Source organism: Phalangium opilio, unplaced genomic scaffold (assembly GCF_054372755.1).
Source record: "Phalangium opilio isolate 3A_F unplaced genomic scaffold, DU_Popi_V2 ptg000217l_1, whole genome shotgun sequence".
Taxonomy (NCBI): domain Eukaryota; kingdom Metazoa; phylum Arthropoda; class Arachnida; order Opiliones; family Phalangiidae; genus Phalangium; species Phalangium opilio.
This window is the reverse complement of record NW_028324218.1, coordinates 3838904-3857516: the sequence shown is the minus strand read 5'-3', so window position 1 is coordinate 3857516 and position 18613 is coordinate 3838904. Positions and strand designations below refer to the sequence as shown.

The 18613-nt window shown below is 34.3% G+C and overlaps 1 protein-coding gene across 2 annotated transcripts in view; it reads left to right on the top strand.

Annotated features, from left to right (window-relative positions):
* Positions 1-18613, top strand: part of LOC149615750 (uncharacterized) — a 48609-nt gene that overhangs the window by 21971 nt on the left and 8025 nt on the right. For both annotated transcript variants that reach the window (XM_089857200.1, XM_089857199.1), the window contains exons 2-4: positions 12001-12229; positions 15074-15104; positions 17734-17780. In XM_089857200.1, the coding sequence (XP_089713326.1) occupies positions 12131-12229; positions 15074-15104; positions 17734-17780 (177 nt within the window). In that variant the 5' untranslated portion in view covers positions 12001-12130. The remainder of the gene's footprint in view (positions 1-12000; positions 12230-15073; positions 15105-17733; positions 17781-18613) is intronic.

Genomic DNA, 18613 nt, shown 5'->3' with positions numbered 1-18613 from the left:
TATATCTCTAATGTTGTAAAACAATTCGCGGCGCGATACGTGGGGTTCGAAGGAATCTGTTCCAAAAGTTGAATCACCTACACGCTATAAACGTCAATACATTTTTTGCCCATACAAGGTTTGAGGAGGCATCGCCTATTTGATGTATTTTACGCCTTATGGGAAGGATTTTGGTATTTTTTTATTTTTCTAACGTGGACGGTGCATGGTTTTGGTTTATACCTAACCCTTTGCTCGATTTTTGGTATGTATTATTTTTTAAAAGGGTAAAAAGGTATGGACGCCCATGCGCTGTTAAAGTTTTTGAAATCGACTTTAAAAGTTTTGTTTGGTTTAGGTGTTAAGTAAACCTTTTTATTTTGTGCTTTAAAATCCGTGAAAAATGATCGAATGTAATTTTTTTTGTAATTTGGTCTTAATGTGATTGTGATTGTGTAATAACGGATTTTTGAAGGTAATTATATTTATTGTTAATATTGAATTTATATTGTCCCTACTGAATTTTCCGCCATTGTTTTAAAATGTTCCACTGCGAAGCATGCCGGGCACAAATGGGGGAACCTTTAAAAACTCAATGTCAAACACGTACTCTCTCAAATGTAATTAATGTAATGATAAAATGTTTTGGGGGAATGAAATTGTGCCCGAAAACCCGAGATAAGTAAATTTTTGAAATTTATTACCAGTAAAATAAGTTATTTCAACGGAAAACGGTAATGGAACGTTGTTTTTTCTTAAGCATGCCTTTAAGTTTCAATTGAAAAGAAAAATTAATATCTGATCCTTCAGTCAAGTGATAACCTCAGTCTTATCGATACTTTTTAGGTCTTGATTCTAATCAAGACATTTTTGATTAATTTATTATTAGGCCTAGTATTTATATTTATAACTATTATTTTATAGAATATAAAATTTACTATTACTGCAAAGCAAGGTGATGTCAAAAATGATAAACAATTTAATTTTATAATACCGACAAAATGCTTGTATCTTCCGATCTAATTGAGATAATCCTTTGAAATTAACACCATTTTATAGAGCACAAAAGTCTCTATTAGATGGTAGAAACCGCGTTAAAATTAATTTATTACTTAGTACCTAACTTAATTAAAACAAAACCCCTTTATGTCTATAAAAGAAAAAAAACCACTCGAGAAAAATTTCTGTAATACCGAAAATTGCTTATAAATACCGACCTAATTGAGATAATCCTTTGAAATTAACACCATTTTATAGACCCCTTAATTACATATCGATTAATCGAAACCTCATCCAAATCGCATAATTAGAACCAAAGAAAAATAAATAATAATAAATAAAACCGAACATAATTCCAATTACAAAATACCCCGCATCTTATAAACTGCATAACAAAAAAGAAATCTTAAAAAAATATTTTAATCTAAATGTTGAAAACCGTTCCATTCGAGCTGCTACACTACACCGGTCCATCCATGCAAGCTCATCTCAGAAATCAAATTTGAAATTTCTTGGAAAACGTTATTAAGAGGCCACTTGTATCGCCTAACCACTCTCCCCCTTATGTATTGCGTTATAAGATAGAGATTTTCTCTTAAATTTCTTTCTCAGCTAGCTATATTACGATGATGATGATTATATTTTGACGCGTTTGAAGATTTTATCACGGTCCATTTTGCTCTGCTCGTCTGGGGATACACGGAAGAGAATACATATCGTAAATCGTCGGGTTCCGCTTGGTTGAAACGCGGTCACTGTCACTGACCAAGCTGAAACCACTGACCAGAACGATATATAATATATTAATTCAAAATTAAATCGAGTCTTCTCTCAACTTTCCCCCTTACCACGTGGCCACTGAGATATAGTTTTATCTATTAAAATATAAATATATTATTCTGAAAAATGAAATAGGCGTGGACTTGCAAAAGTCTGTGGTTGTCTTGAGCGTCTTGTTTTTATGATAGTTCATAAGATATGTAACTTAATCCCATAAGTTTGTTTTATTAATATCTGGTCATGACAAACTGAAAGGCTTGTAATTTTGAAGTGAGGGAGTGAGTGAGGTAGGTCATAGATTCGAGGAGGTAAATGGGCGAGGGAGGCCTGGTGAGTGAGGGGGGCGTTGCTGTCAAAGGGGGCTTAGTAATGCAGATTAAATAAATAGGACCTAGATGGAATAGGTCCTAGCTGCAAAATTAATTAACCACCACCGAGTGTACTTAGGACTTCAATTGACTCGCTTCCCTCGTTCTCCTTCTCGAACTAGTTATCTCGAGCTGTAAGTCTCTCAGTAGCATTACGAACCGTATAGGTAGTGCAAATCATACTTATGGATGGAACATATCACTTATAAACTTATGGCTGTATGCATTAAATTTTAGCGTAACCCTTATTTAAGTTTAAGAATGCGTCATTCCAAAGTTAGAAATAAATTTTCACACGATAAAACAAAAGACATTTGAAAAGTACATGATCTAAATAAAGCAACAACAAAACACGTAAAAATCAAATCCAAATTGAATTGAATCCATATTTATTTTTATATCCCACAGTTAATATTGTTATACTGCAAATTAACACGGTGAATCATTATAGGTAAACGCTTAAAATACCCAGGTGTCTTTGCACTATCGTGAAAGTTACGTATAGACAATGATAAAAAACTTTAGGGGTATGTTATTAGCGTGGAGGTATATGCCGTTCTTTCTCAGCCATAGGGGGTCGCCATGATTAGTTTCGCAGTTTGCTAACGCCAGGGGGAGCCATCTTTTAACATGTTCTGTGACCAATTGGAAATTACCTTTTTGCGGAATGAAAAAAATTAAGAAAAAAATTATTGCGCTTTGCATTATGGGTAGTATAAGTACATGCCAAAAACTCCTTGAATAATAATAATGGGGAAGGTCATAGACTTAATTCAATTTTCGCCTTTCGAAATATTTATATATATGTACAGGGTGTTTTTGATAAGCCTGCAGGTATAATTTGTTCTTTGGGAAATCAATCAATTTCAATTTTGAGTCGGAAATTATGTAACTTCTATTTCCATTTTGTTTGACCTTTGGGACACAGTTTTATCAGTGAGCTATCAGAAACACCCTGTATATTGTTTTTGGTTAATTTTTGACGGTGTTTGGGAACGATACCTTAAAAGGTTTTGAAGAAGTTTTAATTTAAAACTCAAGGGCTTTATATTAAATATGAAATATATTAAATTATGATCGGGAATTTCTGGTTTTCATATACCTTTCTTATTTGAATTAATTAACTTCTAAGTAATTTTTAATTAAATTGATACTTCCTGGATATGAACATAATTTTTGGAGTACCTTAGGTTACTACAAATTACAATATACAGCCTATACAGGGTTTGCATTCATTCCAAAAGGGCTAGTTTGCCGAAGTACAATCATGCAATGGGATTCATGGATGGTAAGTTCTATGGGAAATCAATCAATCAATCTCGAGTCCGAAAATGTTCAATACATCTATACTTCTATGACCACACCGAGTTTGAATGACCCCTCATAAGGGACATGTACTGTACATCCCCTAGCACAAGTTTAAGTTATGAGCATTGATTGGAAACAGTGTTTTATGTCTGACCCCTTACTTAAATTTAAATTGAAGAAATAATGAAAGACAATGATTTATAATTAATTTAATTTAATTTAATTAAGGGGTCATCCCTAAAACACTTTGTAACTTATCAAAACCTTTCTAAAACTGACAGACACCCAATTTTCAAACTACAATAAACCCCCTTTTAATACAGATAATAACAGAAACAGTATTCACAATAGGCAATTTCCTAATCTAAATTTCAAATTTAGCCATGACGTTTTAATAACCCATTAGTAGCCAAGTTGCAAAACGCTCTGGAAATGACAGCTTTATTCTGTTTTATTCAACTAAATATTTATATCCATATACCCAGGCATAAGTTTATAAGATATGTTCATTCCATAAGTTTGTTTAATTAATATCTGGTCATGACAAACTGAAAAGCTTGTAATTTTGAAGTGAGTGAGTGAGTGAGTGAGGTAGGTCATAGATTCGAGAGGAGGTAAAGCGAGGGAGGCCTGGTGAGTGAGTGAGGCGCTGCTGTCAAAGGGGACTTAGTAGTAATGCAGACTAAATAGGAGTGTCTAGATGGAATTAGGTCCTAGCTGCAAAATTGATTAACCACCACCGAGTGTACTTAGGACTTCAATTGAATTCTCGCTTCCATCGTTCTCCTTCTCGAACTAGTTATCTCGAGCTGCTCTAAGTCTCTCAGTAGCATTACGAATCGTATAGGTGCTAGTGCAAATCATACTTATGGAGCGAACTTATGCGATGCATACGGCGGACGACCTTGGGCCAGAGCACTAAACACGTGGGTGTCATTTTACCTGGCCTAGCTGGCCTGGCTTTACTTAGTCTATATCGGCCTACCTGTTTTCTAGAAACCCTACGTCGTATGATATATCTTAGAACGCCTACCTTAAATTTTCTATTTTTTTTTTTAGTTTTTTCTTTTAAATACCAAAACGAGTTCTAACCCTGTCCAGGCACTTAATTTCACGTTTTTATGGACAAAAATCGCTGTGTTTAAACACAGTTGGATTGGTTTTTTTGTGTACGGTAGCTGATGAACGAATTTTACAATTATCAGAAGCAAATATAAGCAGTAACAGAAAGTGGTGTAGGAAGTGGGAAAAGTTATTTATTTATTTGACACTAAACCAAGGTCAAAAGGTTACGTTAGGCTTAGCTAAAGCTGTGTCTGTGTTATGGATGTTTGTATAAGCCTAACGCGACGCATAAAAGAGATGGTTTCGAATGGTTATATTTCTTTGATGATGTATTTGAGCCTAAGGTCAAAAGGTCACGTGTCGCAAACAAGGCTTAGCTAAAGCTGTGTCTGTGTTATGGATGTTTATATAAGCCTAACGTGACACTTAAAAGAGGTGGTTTCGAAAGGTTATTTCTTTGATGATGTATTTGAACCTAAGGTCAAAAGGTCACGTGTCGCAAACAAGGCTTGGTTAAAGCTGTGTCTTCTGTGTTACAGTTGTTTGTATAAGCCTAACGCGACACTTGAAAGAGATGGTTTCGAAAGGTTATATTTCTTTGATGATGTATTTGAACCTAAGGTCAAAAGGTCACGTGTCGCAAACAAGGCTTAGCTAATGCTGGGTTACGGATGTGAAAGATGTTTTTTAAGCCTAACTACACTTGACAGAGACTTCAAATTACAAATTAAAGCGCTCATTTCATGGAAATTTCATATTTCCAAGTAATTTTGCTCTCGACCACCTGTAGAGATGGTTTGGCGCTGCGTACCCGGCGGGTAGTCAACCTAACCAAATCCTTTTAAAGAAATTCTTGTAAAAACATCAAATTACGTAATTTGTAAGACTCAATGCCGCTCTGCCTAAGTAGTAACAACATAGACACTGCCATTACCAATTGCGACACGGCACACCGGAATAATATTCTTCAAGTACTTCGCCTTAAGCATCTCTCTATGGCGCCGCTTGCTAAATTTATTCAAATAAATGCGACTCTCATAAGGCAATAAATTAACCAAGTTCCATCAAAATCGTAGTCAAGGTTTCTAGATAATTTGCCATAAGTTTATAAGTGATATGTTCCATAAGTATAACACTTCGTAATGCTATCTAGAGACGTACTGAGAGCTAGTTAGAGGAGAGAACGACGGAAACGAGAATTGCAAACTACACTCGGTTGCTTTGTTTTGCTGGAGTTCCATCTTCCTATTTTTTTAATCTGTGTAACAAAATACTTTGGAACTTAATAATTTATTTACTTATGGTTGTACCTTGTAGAAAATGAAATTAAGTACATAAACACTTACCGGATTTCAGTCTCACCGGTAACAGGAAAAATAAAATAACAAAATAGAATTAAATTTTAAAAAAATTAGAAAAACATTAAAAATTAGGACTTGAGGCTTTCATCGCCTACGCGAAATTTTTAAAAGTTGATGACGAAATTTGTCGCTAAATTTTTTTTAATTACTAATTACCCATATGACGAAAAAGATAAAAAAGTGATGATATAGTTTAAGGCGACATTAATGTATCCTTGATTGACATTTAATGTTTAATTAACTTTAAATTTCACTTAATGAAACTTGTTCTTTTTTTTTGGTTTTGGTTTTTGCGTGGGTTTATGATTATGAAGTCTTGGAAAATGGAATTTTATTATATAATGGTTTTAATTAAAGCATAATTTTAAAAGATATCACGTGACCAAGTAATTTAGTTAACCCTTTTAATTAATGCCAGAATTATCAGAAACCTAAAATCAAACTTAATTTACCACCAGGTGTCGCTCTATACCTCCACTAACCAACGCAATGCAATGCAGTGCCTTGCTCACTTTATTTTATTTATATTTGCTTTTGGTATAAAATACAATTTAAGCTAAGCCTTGGCCATAAATTAATTCTGCTATCACCATTCACCGCTATACCATGGATAAAGAATGCGCGTGAGGAATTTTGTTCTCACTCTACAGGATAGGCAACTCCCTATCTCGGGCGACAGCTTATTCTGTATATACTCTGTTACAACATCAGTTGTCAGCACGCGCAAAGCGAGGTCTCTATGGAACGTAGCTTTGTACGTGCTGTCAAGAGACAAAAAACTTCAGGATTTTCAGGATTTAAAATATCCGCGAGTTTTTTAGCTCGAGTGCACGGACCTCTAGGCCTTAGTTTCAAATACGTGTGAAATTGCATACAGTCTACTACACGCATTTGAAGCTAAGGTCTAGAGGTCCGTGCACTCGAGCTAAAAAACTCGCGGATATTTTAAATCCTGAAGATCCTGAAGTTTTTTGTCTCTTGACAGCACGTACAAAGCTACGTTACATAGAGAAACAGCTTTGCGCGTGCTGACAACCGATATTGTAACAGAGTATATACAGAATAAGCTGTCGTTCGAGATAGGGAGTTGCCGATCCTATAGCGTGAAAACAAATTTCCTCACGCGCATCCTTCATCCATGGCTATACCTTAAACGAAAAAATCAGGCCAATTGAAATTTTGGAAAAACCTACCCAAAATTTGCCAAGCCCATATTTTCGTTTTTCAAAAGGCAATAAAACCCATAAAACCAACCCTAGGGCTAAATAGAAACTTAACTTAAATTTCTATTTTAACTTTCCTTAAGAAAAAAACTAGGTACACACACAAAAATATTTCCTATCGCTCAAAATAATTGTCGATAAACTAGGTAGATATACATTTCGTTCTATTAAATACTTGACCCTATATTTAAACCTGATCTTCCTGGTCTAAAAACGTTAAAACGGTAGACAACTAACGTAGTTAGTTGAAATTGTAATACGAAACAAAAGTTTTTTTGCGCGATTTAAATTTGGCGGGAAAATGCACGTGTTTTACTTTCCCGCCAAGTTAAGACTTTTCTTTGCGCGCGCTAAATATTTGGCGGGAAAATGCACGAGTTAATTTCCCGCCAAATATGTATAAATATATTTGGCGGGAAAATGCACGTGTTTTACTTTTCCGCCAAGTTACAACTTTTCGTTGCGAGCGCTAAATATTTGGCGGGAAAATGCACGTGTTAATTTGGAAAATGCACGTGTTAATTTCCCGCCAATTTATTTATTAAATTATTATTTTTATTTTTGGGCGCTAAATATTTGGCGGGAAAATGCACGCGTTACTTTCCCGCCAATTGAAATTCCTTTTTTGCGCGCGCTACGATACTTTCCCGCCAAGTTGAAACTTTTTTTTGGCGCGCTAAATATTTGACGCGAAAATGCCCCTGTTACTTTCCCGCCAGCTTTTAAAGGATGAGTTTTTTCGGTTAAAAAACGGGTCAGAATTGATTGATGTTATTATGTAAGCTAGGTAAGGTTTTTTCTTTCGTCTGCATTGTTGAAAAATCGTGATTTACTCTTAAGGGTGGCTTGACTTTTGTTTCTTTAGAAACTTGAACGTTAAGTGAAAACAAATTATTGTTATAATCATTATGAAACTTAATTTATATTTTTTTTTTATATTTATTATTTATTATTTAAGATGAATTTAATTTATTAAGGAAGAATTAAGTTTAAATTTATTTGGTAATTCATTGTTTTGTTTGTTTGTTTATGAGGGTAAGTTTTGAACCGGTTTTAAGAGATGGGGTTCCTGAATTTCACCTGCTGGCATCAACTAAATCTATTACGATGGCTTTACTGTTTACGTCACAAAGATGCGTTCAGACTTAGGAACCGAAAATATCGGTTTCTCTTTCTGTACGCAGTTAATAACATAAAAATTAATGGGTTTAAAACTATCTATGACTTATGATGAGTTTTCTAGTACTGTTATTGTCAATGTCAGGAAGATGCGTTCAGCATTAGTTAGCGGAAAGACCGGTTTCTTTGTCTGAACGCGTTAAAACAACATCACTGAAAATCTACTTATTTGAAACTTTAAATGCAAGGCTTACGATGGATTTACTGTTTATGTCGATGTCATAAAGATGCGTTCAGCATTAGTTCCCGAAAAGACCGGTTTTCTTTCGCTGAACGCGTTAAACAACATCACTGAAAATCTATTTATTTGAAACTCTAAAACCAAGTCTTACAATGGATTTATTGTTTATGTCGATGTCACAAAGATGCGTTCAGCATTAGGTACCGAAAAAACCGGTTTCTCTCACTGAACGCAGTTAATAACGTCACGAAAACCATTTGAAACCTTAGTTTATCATAATTCCCCCATTCTAAAGCATGCATTTACTTTGATGTTCTTGTATAATAATAATAATAATAATATTAAATTAAATTTAATTTAATTGGTATACAAATTAATTGAAGTAGCCCAAACTTTGAAATGTAAGTCGAATTAAAACATAGCAGACGAACCCTTAAAACCGCGAAAGGAAAATGAAAATGGACGTGCTGAAAATAGTACAGTATATGCGAATTGTGTTTCACTGTTGCATCTTTGAATATGTTTAAGTTAAAATGATTCTCCGTTGTTTAGGAATTAGGGTGAAAGAGTCAAGTGTAATCGTGCCACTTGAACGAGTTCTTCAATAAGGAGGCAGGACTAGCTTTTTCTTTCCACGATAATCTTAAAGAGAACCCCTTTTGACTTGTGGCTTTTATGAAAGTTTTTTTATCGAAGAAAAGTTATATTTCTTTCTTTTCAGTGCCGGGCGGCAAGCAACTAAAGCGTGACTTATACACTCGCTTCCCAAAAAGCTTTTTACTTTCCAATTACGACACACAACAATCGAATGCGCCTTATGCGATTTCACTCAAACGATATCAATATTTAGGCTTAGTAAACGTCAAATGAATATTCACCCTAAATTGATACATTAGGCTTAGTAAACGTCAAATGAATATTCACCCTAAATTGATACATTAGGCTTAGTAATAGTCAAATGAACTCTAACCATAAATTGCTAGATTAGGCTTAGTAATAGTCAAATGAACTCTAACCATAAATTGCTAGATTAGGCTTAGTAATAGTCAAATGAACTCTAACCATAAATTGCTAGATTAGGCTTAGTAATAGTCAAATGAACTCTAACCATAAATTGCTAGATTAGGCTTAGCAATAGTCAAATGAACTCTAACCATAAATTGCTAGATAAGGCTTAGTAAAAGTCAAATTGACGCTAACCCTAAATTGTTACTTTAGGCTTAGTAAAAGTCAAATTGACGCTAACCCTAAATTGTTACTTTAGGCTTAGTAAAAGTCAAATTGACGCTAACCCTAAATTGTTACTTTAGGCTTAGTAAAAGTCAAATTGACGCTAACCCTAAATTACTAGATTAGGCTTAGCGAAATGACGTCAGTGGAATAAAGGCGGGAAAAATGACATTAATTAGGCTTAGGTTTGTAACAGTGTCTGCCTTCCAAGCAACGCGAACCCTAAATTGATATATTAGGCTTAGCGAAATGAAATAAGGCGGGAAAAAAGGATTATTTAGGCTTAGGTTTGTAATAATACATGACTTCCAGGCAATTGTTACATTAGGCTTAGCTAAATGACAGTTACAATTAGGCTTAGTAAATCAGCACCTTCAATAAGATTAGGCTTAGAAAATTAACGTTTGGGACCTGAGATAGCCAAGGCTTAACAAATAAATCGTTGCTAAAGAGTCACGTTAGGCTTAGCAAATCAATTAAAGTATGTTTATGGGTACGATACGGTACGGTACGTCTTGTTAAAGAGTTTCTCAGTTAGTGTTAAAAGGTTAACTTTATAAAGAGGGGCATTTTCGGTAATGGCGCATTCACGTTCACTATGAAATGAAATCACGACTTGCAAATTCTCAAAAACAGTAATGCATTCTGTCCTCCCCAAAACCAAACCATACCATACCAACCGAGTAAACAGGATTTCTTTCATTCTTTGCATTGAAATCTCTTAGAAAGAGGGGGAAAGGTAACACGATTTAACTTCTACTCGCATTTAATGCCAGTTAAATTTAATTTAGAGTTGTACACTACTAAGTTTCTTTCTTACTTGATCCAGATTTCAAACAACATTAAGAAAAAATATGAAATATAATCAACCATTTTTCATAACTGGGGAATTGTAAACTGTAAACTGAATTTCGGGGTCCAACCCATGTTTTTGTGGCAGCAGCAGTTGATCTATTTAACAATTATGGAATAATGGTAACAACCAGTACTACCTTTATGGTACAATTTGATATTATGTTGAACGCGGTTGTTGGTACTAATGGTTTATAAAAGTTGAAAATATAATTTTTTTTATATTAATAAGTAATTAACTAATTAATTATTTATTGTTTTGAATGGTTGTTAATTAGCCTTAAATTAACCTAAAGGAACGTGGGAAAAATTACCCATAACCCATTTTGTTATAAAACGTTAATTGGATGCACTTCGGTCCTATACCCTCCCGTTTTGGAAGAAAATAAAAAATTCCCATCCAAGTTACGCCTTATGTAATAAATAATTTAAGAAAACCCAATCATCCTACGATTGAACTTAAAAAAATAAATAAAACAGCAAGAGGTAATCCGCATTAAAACCCATGCAAAAACATTCCTGGGGTATTTAACCCTTTTAATCCTGATGGTAGGTTCGATGTATCCATTACCCTTTACCCATTACGTCATACATTAGGCTTAGGAATATAAAAAAATAAAATAAATGAAAAAACCACCCACCTTCGACACAAAATTGAACGAGTGAATGAATGAATGAAAATAAGAAAAGTCAAATGTCTCTTCCGGATCGAGTTTAGTTTAGTTTCAATTCACTTCCTTGATCTTTGGGTTTTTGCGATTATCTCCACAGTTTATCTCTTTGTAAAGTGATAGTCGCATATAAAATATTTCTTTGTTTTTCCAATACGTACTTTTCAAAATGGGGGGCGGGGCCGCAAACCAGTGTCGTCTGCTTTACATTAAGGGTTAAGACCTAACATTGATAGGACGGTTTGTGAACATCAAAGACGGTAAGTAATTAGACATGGACTTCGAAGTTACCAGGTCCTGCTAAACCAAAGTAGTCCTTGTTTGTTTGTGGAGTCTCTGTTGTCCAATAAAGTCGGGGGTGTTCTAGAATCTGGGGGTGTTAAGCACCTTGTTTGTGTCTTAGACGGTCTCAACATTGATAGGACCAACTGTATATGGACAACTAAGACTTTTAAGAAAAATTAAGATATGACTTCACAAACAACAAGGACTACATTGATATGTGCTGGACTGGTAACTTTGAATGAATTCCTTATCTAATTAACCAACGCCTTTGTTGTAAACATACCGTCATATCAATGTTAACACCATCTTAACTCAACATACGAAACAGACGACACTGCATAATCCACGCCCCCTTTTTAGAAACCAACCTAAACCTTACGTTACTCCAAAAAATTAAACAACTGTACAACTATCCCTTTTAATGAAAGGTATCTAGTGTGTTTTGTTAGATAGAGTGCGTGGTTCAATGAGTTTGTAGTGGTTTTAAAAGAACCGTATCGTTTCTTTCTTTCGTTGTAGGGTAACCAATCATTGATGCGGAACCAAGACAACAAGAGGCTTGTTAAAGAAGTCAATTTGGTTTGTTGGTGATCCACGCGAAGGATTTGAACCTCAGTTGTGGTTTTACTGGTGGTGTGTCGTGTACAAGATGCCGTCTGATAGAGAAAGTAGCAGTAATAGCAGTGGACGCAATGGTGTAACCACGAGGATAATTACCAAAAGGACAACTGGATTACCACAGACTGTGGTAAGTAATTGAGACACTGTTTTTGTTTATTTGAATCTGTTGTTGATTTTACATAGTATAGATTTGAAATTGTTGTATTGAAATTTGAATAGTTGTTGGTCTGTAAAGTTTACTGCAATTGGTGTAATAGTTTTTAGGAATACATATAGTTAATTGGAATTATTGTGTTTCCCCCATAAATATATCCCATGTTAATTTATATGAATTCTGGTTTTGTGGGTATACCGGGCTTGAGAACTTATTATCCCCGTCACGTGCCTCATAATTCTGATGGTGTCTTTCTAACTGTGTGATTTCATTGGTTGGTTGGGTAGCAACGCAGGTTTCTATGCTCATGCGCAAGGCAACAGGCATCGAGATACATTATTAAATTCGCTTGATAAAATACATAATGATTAGTCTATAGCTCCTCCCACAAAATGATCTTAGATACATTGAGTGAAAATGGCTGCATGGCTACACAATGATTCCTAGTAGCTGTATGCATTCCTGGTGTTATTTAATATATTTAAATATAATTTTATTTTTTATTTAATTTTTTATATCCTTAAATTATGAGACATAATTTAAATTTAGTGTCCGTAAATTGATTTTCAATACTTCTTCTTACCCTATGGCACCAATATTTAATATTTTCCTCGAATTATGAATTGAATTTCAATCATTTGTTCAAACCGCAAGTATCAAAACCCCCAAGGGCCTGCTAGGGTCCGGGACTTGTCGACGTAAAAATTACTTAGAAATCAGTACAAGGTCGAATATTAATTATAACAAAAAACTATTAAAAAAATATTGAAAAAATTAAATCAAAACTTCAGACGCGTAATTAGGACAATCCATTGATAGTTTTAATTTATATATAAAAAATTAAAAAATTTCTAAAATAAAAAATACTTAATTGAGAAGTTCAGGGACATTTTAAAACACATAATATGAATTTTTTTTTATTTGTTAATATCAGGGATAGATTTAATTTTAGAAGTAGGAATGGAGAACAGAGTAATATCTGAGCGCGCGTCAAAGTCCCCCCTCGGACCCCCTTCCACGGGAGGGGGAGGTATGAAAGAAGAGGCGGACGGGTCATAGTGACAGAGGTAAAAAGGAATTACGTATTTATTTTTCGCCGTCCCCGTCACCAACGCCATCAAAACGTATAGTTTAAGTGAGCAGCCAATAAGATAATTTAAACTTTTCGTTACGTGTTGGTTGGAGGGAGGAGCATATCTATACTGGGTGGTCTATGAGTCGGAATAACTGAAGTAAATACTAGCCGTTCCGTTCTCCATTCCTACTTCTAAAATTGAATCTATCCCTGTTAATATATAAACAGGAATACATAGGAGGATTAATACTGCTTTTACACCAAGAGACCATGTTATACTTGGCCAAGGCTGACAAAGTGCAGTGCTTACGAAGTACCCTTGCCTCCTGCAGTGTAAATGCAGTATTAATACTCCCTAGTCAGAAAACTATGTATTTTAATTGTTTTAAGGGTAGTTTAAAATTTCTTACTAAAATCTTTATAAAGAAAAAAAGAATAAAGAAAATGTATACTTGAGATAGTTAAGTCGTTGAACCCCATCTCTTAGCGGTGAGAACCGGTACATCTTTGAAATCCTTTTTTTGTTTTTGGTTTTTTTGGTAATGTTATATACACTGCAGAGTGTGAGCCAGCCATCCAGCTTTGGTCTTTTATGGGGGAGGCCCTGTTTTAAGGTTCTAGCTGCTGCTACCCCTAAAGTCCCTTAACAAAATTTGACCCCAGTCTTTAACAAAACACAACGACCGAAAAAAATGGTTATGGTTTATTTATAAATTTGCTACCCACAAAAAATACCCCTTCAAGAAATAATCGTATGACGCATACTAACCATATTTAAAGGGGTATCGAAATGCATTCCTTTCCAAAAAAGGTTAAGGCTAATTGTAATTATAGTTTGCCGAAGTACAATCATGCAATGGCAAGAAGTGATATCTAGTTTATTAGGGAGAAGGTATAAGATACCTATTTATATTCGCGAGCCATAGTCCTGCAGTCCCCCTTTCAAAGTACAAGGGGGGACGTAAAAGGAGGCCCCGGGCTATTTCGCCTCCTCTCCTCAGTCGGAAAATATGACTGTAATGTTTTCGTCATTCGCCTTCGCCCTGACGTGCACGAGTTTTCAAGAACCAATGAGATACTGGTGGTTGTAATTTAGAGGCAGCGGGGGTCAACTCCGGACACGTCTACGTTTGGACCGGAGATAAAGCTGCATGGAAATGTGGCGCGAATTTATACCTTCTCCCTAGTAAACTAGATATCACTTCTTGAGATGTATTGAACATTTTCGGACTCGAGATTGAGATTGATTTTCCATAGAACTTACCATCCATGCATCCCACTGCATGAATGTACTTCAACAATTAAAAACTATAATTAAATTACCCTTTTTAAATTTTTTATCTTACATTTCATTATCCCTTTAATTTGTCTTAGTCATTCTAATTTTTTTGATGTTTTTATTTTTAGCAGACAGCTCAGACCCTTTTTTTTAATATATATTTGTTTTTACGGTGTTTTTAATTCGGATTACCAATGGGTGTGGTTCCATTTTAAATAATTTATTTTATTTTTTAAATAACAGTTGAAAATATGATATATTTGAAAAACAGTTTTATTTATGTAATATTTTAAAATATATGGTAGGAAATAAGGCGGTAGCAAAAACAAAAAAACTTTAATTTTTAATTTATTTAATTAATATTATAAATTATATTACATATTTAATTATGTAAAAATAATAATTAACCTAAAATAATCATAATCAATTCTTAATTTTTTTCTTTTTAATTTATTTTTTTTAGAATCCAGAAATTGTTGCGAAACAGAAACACGGTAAGTTAAAACTTTATTTCTTAATTTAAATTAAATTAAATGAACCATTAAAATCTAACCTTAAATAAATATATAGAGCGTATTATAATTAATTTTTAAATTCCCCCCAAAAACAAAACAAAATAATATTAAGCAATTAAGTCAATATTATGCAGTTTTTAAGCGGTATTTAATTGAATATAAAACAATTAAGTGTCTTAAACGTTAAAGGTATATAAATATATAATAAAATTATTTTGAGTCAAGGTCTACCGTTTTAAACAATGTCATCAGCAGCCATGCGTAACAGGGCGGGTTTGGTTTCACTTTGCAAATAATTTTCCACAATTTCGTAATATCCTAATTTAAAGACTCTAGAGAGAGAAAACGTTTCTGTTTATCAAGTTCTGAAGTTCATAATTTAATGAAAACATATCTAGCAAGGTTGGCAATCATGATATACCCTCAGTATATGCATAAGTTTATAAATGATATGTTCCTTCCATAAGTATGAAATGCACTACCTATACGATTCGTAATGCTACCGAGAGACTTACAGAAGCTCGAGATAACTAGTTCGAGAAGGAGAACGAGGGGGAGCGAGTCAATTGAAGTCCTAAGTACACTCGGTGGTGGTTAATTAATTTTGCAGCTAGGACCTATTCCATCTAGACTGCATTACTAAGCCCCCTTTGACAGCAGCGCCTCACTCACCAGGCCTCCCTCGCTTTACCTCCTCGAATCTATGACCTACCTCATTGACTCACTCACTCACTTCAAAATTACAAACCTTTCAGTTTATGACCAGAGATAAATTAAACAAACTTATGGAAGGAACATATCTTATGAACTTATGCCTGTATATACAATAGGTTGAACCACCGTAATTCTCTGCGCAGTAGTCGAACCAAAATACCTTACTGCACAATTGTAGTAACAAAATACCTTACTGAGTCTGCGCGAAAGCGAAATGAAAGCTCAATTCGAACTTGTGAAAATTTGACACAAACTTAGTAGGTTTCCAACTGCTGAAAACTATTCAAATATAGCACCAAATTAACTTACAGCAGCTGGGAATTAACTTAAAGCGACACCTGGGGGAAAAATTGTCAAAGTGTAGTAGTGTACCATTTTTGACACATTTATTTCAATTTACGACCTTCCAATTATTTTGAAAGCTGTTTCACTTAATAACATATCTCCATTTGTCATTTTCGCGTCCCTAAAGCTATATAGTAGGCGTTGAAAATTTGTGTGTCGCAAGTGTTTTGGTTTATGTCATTTACACCCAAACACATATTACGACAATATGGTAAGAATGTATTTAGATTCAAAGGTAATTATGATGGTGACATTTATTTCGTTTTGCTGAGGTTACTGTGGGTAACCAGCCGTTAATATGTATTTTGTAAACGTTTATGCAGTGGCAGTTTCTGTGTAGGTGTGAAGATTAGGTTACAAATGGTAGAATGTTGTTACCTAATAGATTAATATATATACTGTTATGACAGTATGTTTGTGAAATGTGGTTGAATGGTGGTTGGATTTCATTGCTATCTAATATGTTTCTAAACGTTGCCTGTCTTTCTGTACAGAATTTGTACGTGCCGTTAATTGCTTATTATTTATATTCAAGACTTCATTGATTAAAATTAGTGGTAACGTTATGTAGAGTAATTGCTCCGAGTATCATAATACTAGTGTCTCAAATATTGTCTGTAGTATCAAATGGAAATTTTGTAATATTGAAACGTGTTTAGGTGTGTCTTTAATTACCCATAACTTATGTTTAATAATACTTAGATTAAAACCAATGCTACCACGAGAAGCAGTGCATTCCGTAGAGTAATTGCACCAAGTTTCATAACCCTCTCATTTCAAATAACGTCCAAGTAATGAGTTGAAAATTTTATACCAATACAAACTCAATATCGATACTTGTTTAGGTGTGTCTTTAATTGCCCATAACTTAGGTTTAATAATACTTAGATCAAAACCAATGCTACCACGAGAAACTAGACATTCAATAGAGTAATTGCTCCAATTATCATGAGCCTATCTTAAAAACTAACGCCTCTGATATCAATTAAAAATTTTATACCAATACAAACTCAATATCGAAAAATCTTTAGCTGTGTCTTTAATTGCCCATAACTTATGTTTAATAACACTTGGATTAAAACCAAAGATACCACCAGAAACTAGACATTCAATAGAGTAATACCTCCAAGTATCATAACCTTATCTAGAAAACTAACGCCCCTGCAATCAATTGAAGAAATTGTTTCAAATTCAAGATCATTCATTTCGGATATTTAATTATTTCCGACTGTTACTCATAAAAATGCAAAGCTTAGTAACTTGACAAATTAAACGATTAGGAATGCAATTTCCGTGGAATTCCTTTTGATATTTCTTTGGAAATCTTTGTTCATCTTCGTTCTTTACAAATGCTTAACAACTCAGGATATCCGAATTGAACAGACCGTGAACAAATATTTACCAAAATTCCACGATTACACACAAAAAATAAAAATACGATTTTTCTTTTCAAAATGCTCAGTTTAAAGTTAGATTTTAACATATTCGGTTGCGAAGTATCTTCAGTGTAAGATGAGAGTATTAAAAATGTGTTTTGTGTCTATTGCAGAGGAATGGACAACGTCCAAGAAAGTGGTCAATCATAAAACGAAACAGGTAAGCACATCTGTTTTATTTCTAACACTGTAAAACACTGTTTCCAATCAATGTTCATAACTTTAACTTGTGTTAGGGGTGGTCAGTACATGTCCCTTATGGGGGGGGGTCAAACAAAATGGAATTATAGATGTTACATACATTTTCGGACTGAAGATTGATTTATTGATTGATTTCCCATAGAACTTACCATCCGATAATATTGAAATCCATTATATACTATCAAGAAGTAATATCTAGTTTACTAGGGAGAAGGTATAAGACGCCAAAGTATTGGCGCGCGCCATAGTCCTGCAGTCCCCCTTTCAAAATACAAGGGGGGGGGGGCGTAAAAGGAGGTGCCGGGCTATTTCGCCTCCTCTCCTCAGTCGGAAAATATGACTAATTTTTTCTCATTCGCGTCGCGCTGACGTGCACGAGTTTTCAAGTACCAATGAGATGCATGCTGGTTGTAATTTAGAGGCGGCGGGGACTAACTCCGGACCTACGTACGTTTGGACTGGAAATAAAGCTAGAAATGTGGATGAACGAATTTATACCTTCTCCCTAATAAACTAGATATCACTTCTTGATACTATATTATTTGAATTATTTATAAAAATGCAAATTAGACCTCTTTTTTCTAAAGTTCTGCATCAACCCTTTGGAATATGAATTTTAAAACAACTAAACGGTGTAGATGTAAAAATACCTTTATATGTATTCTACCAAACCTTACCTGCATGGTAGATTGGGAGCCGGTTTCAATCTATCTCACAGTCGAGTTGAGTTTTTAAAAAAAGGATTTTAACTGTTATTTTATTTTCATTCGGCCTAGATTTCAAACCAAGGAC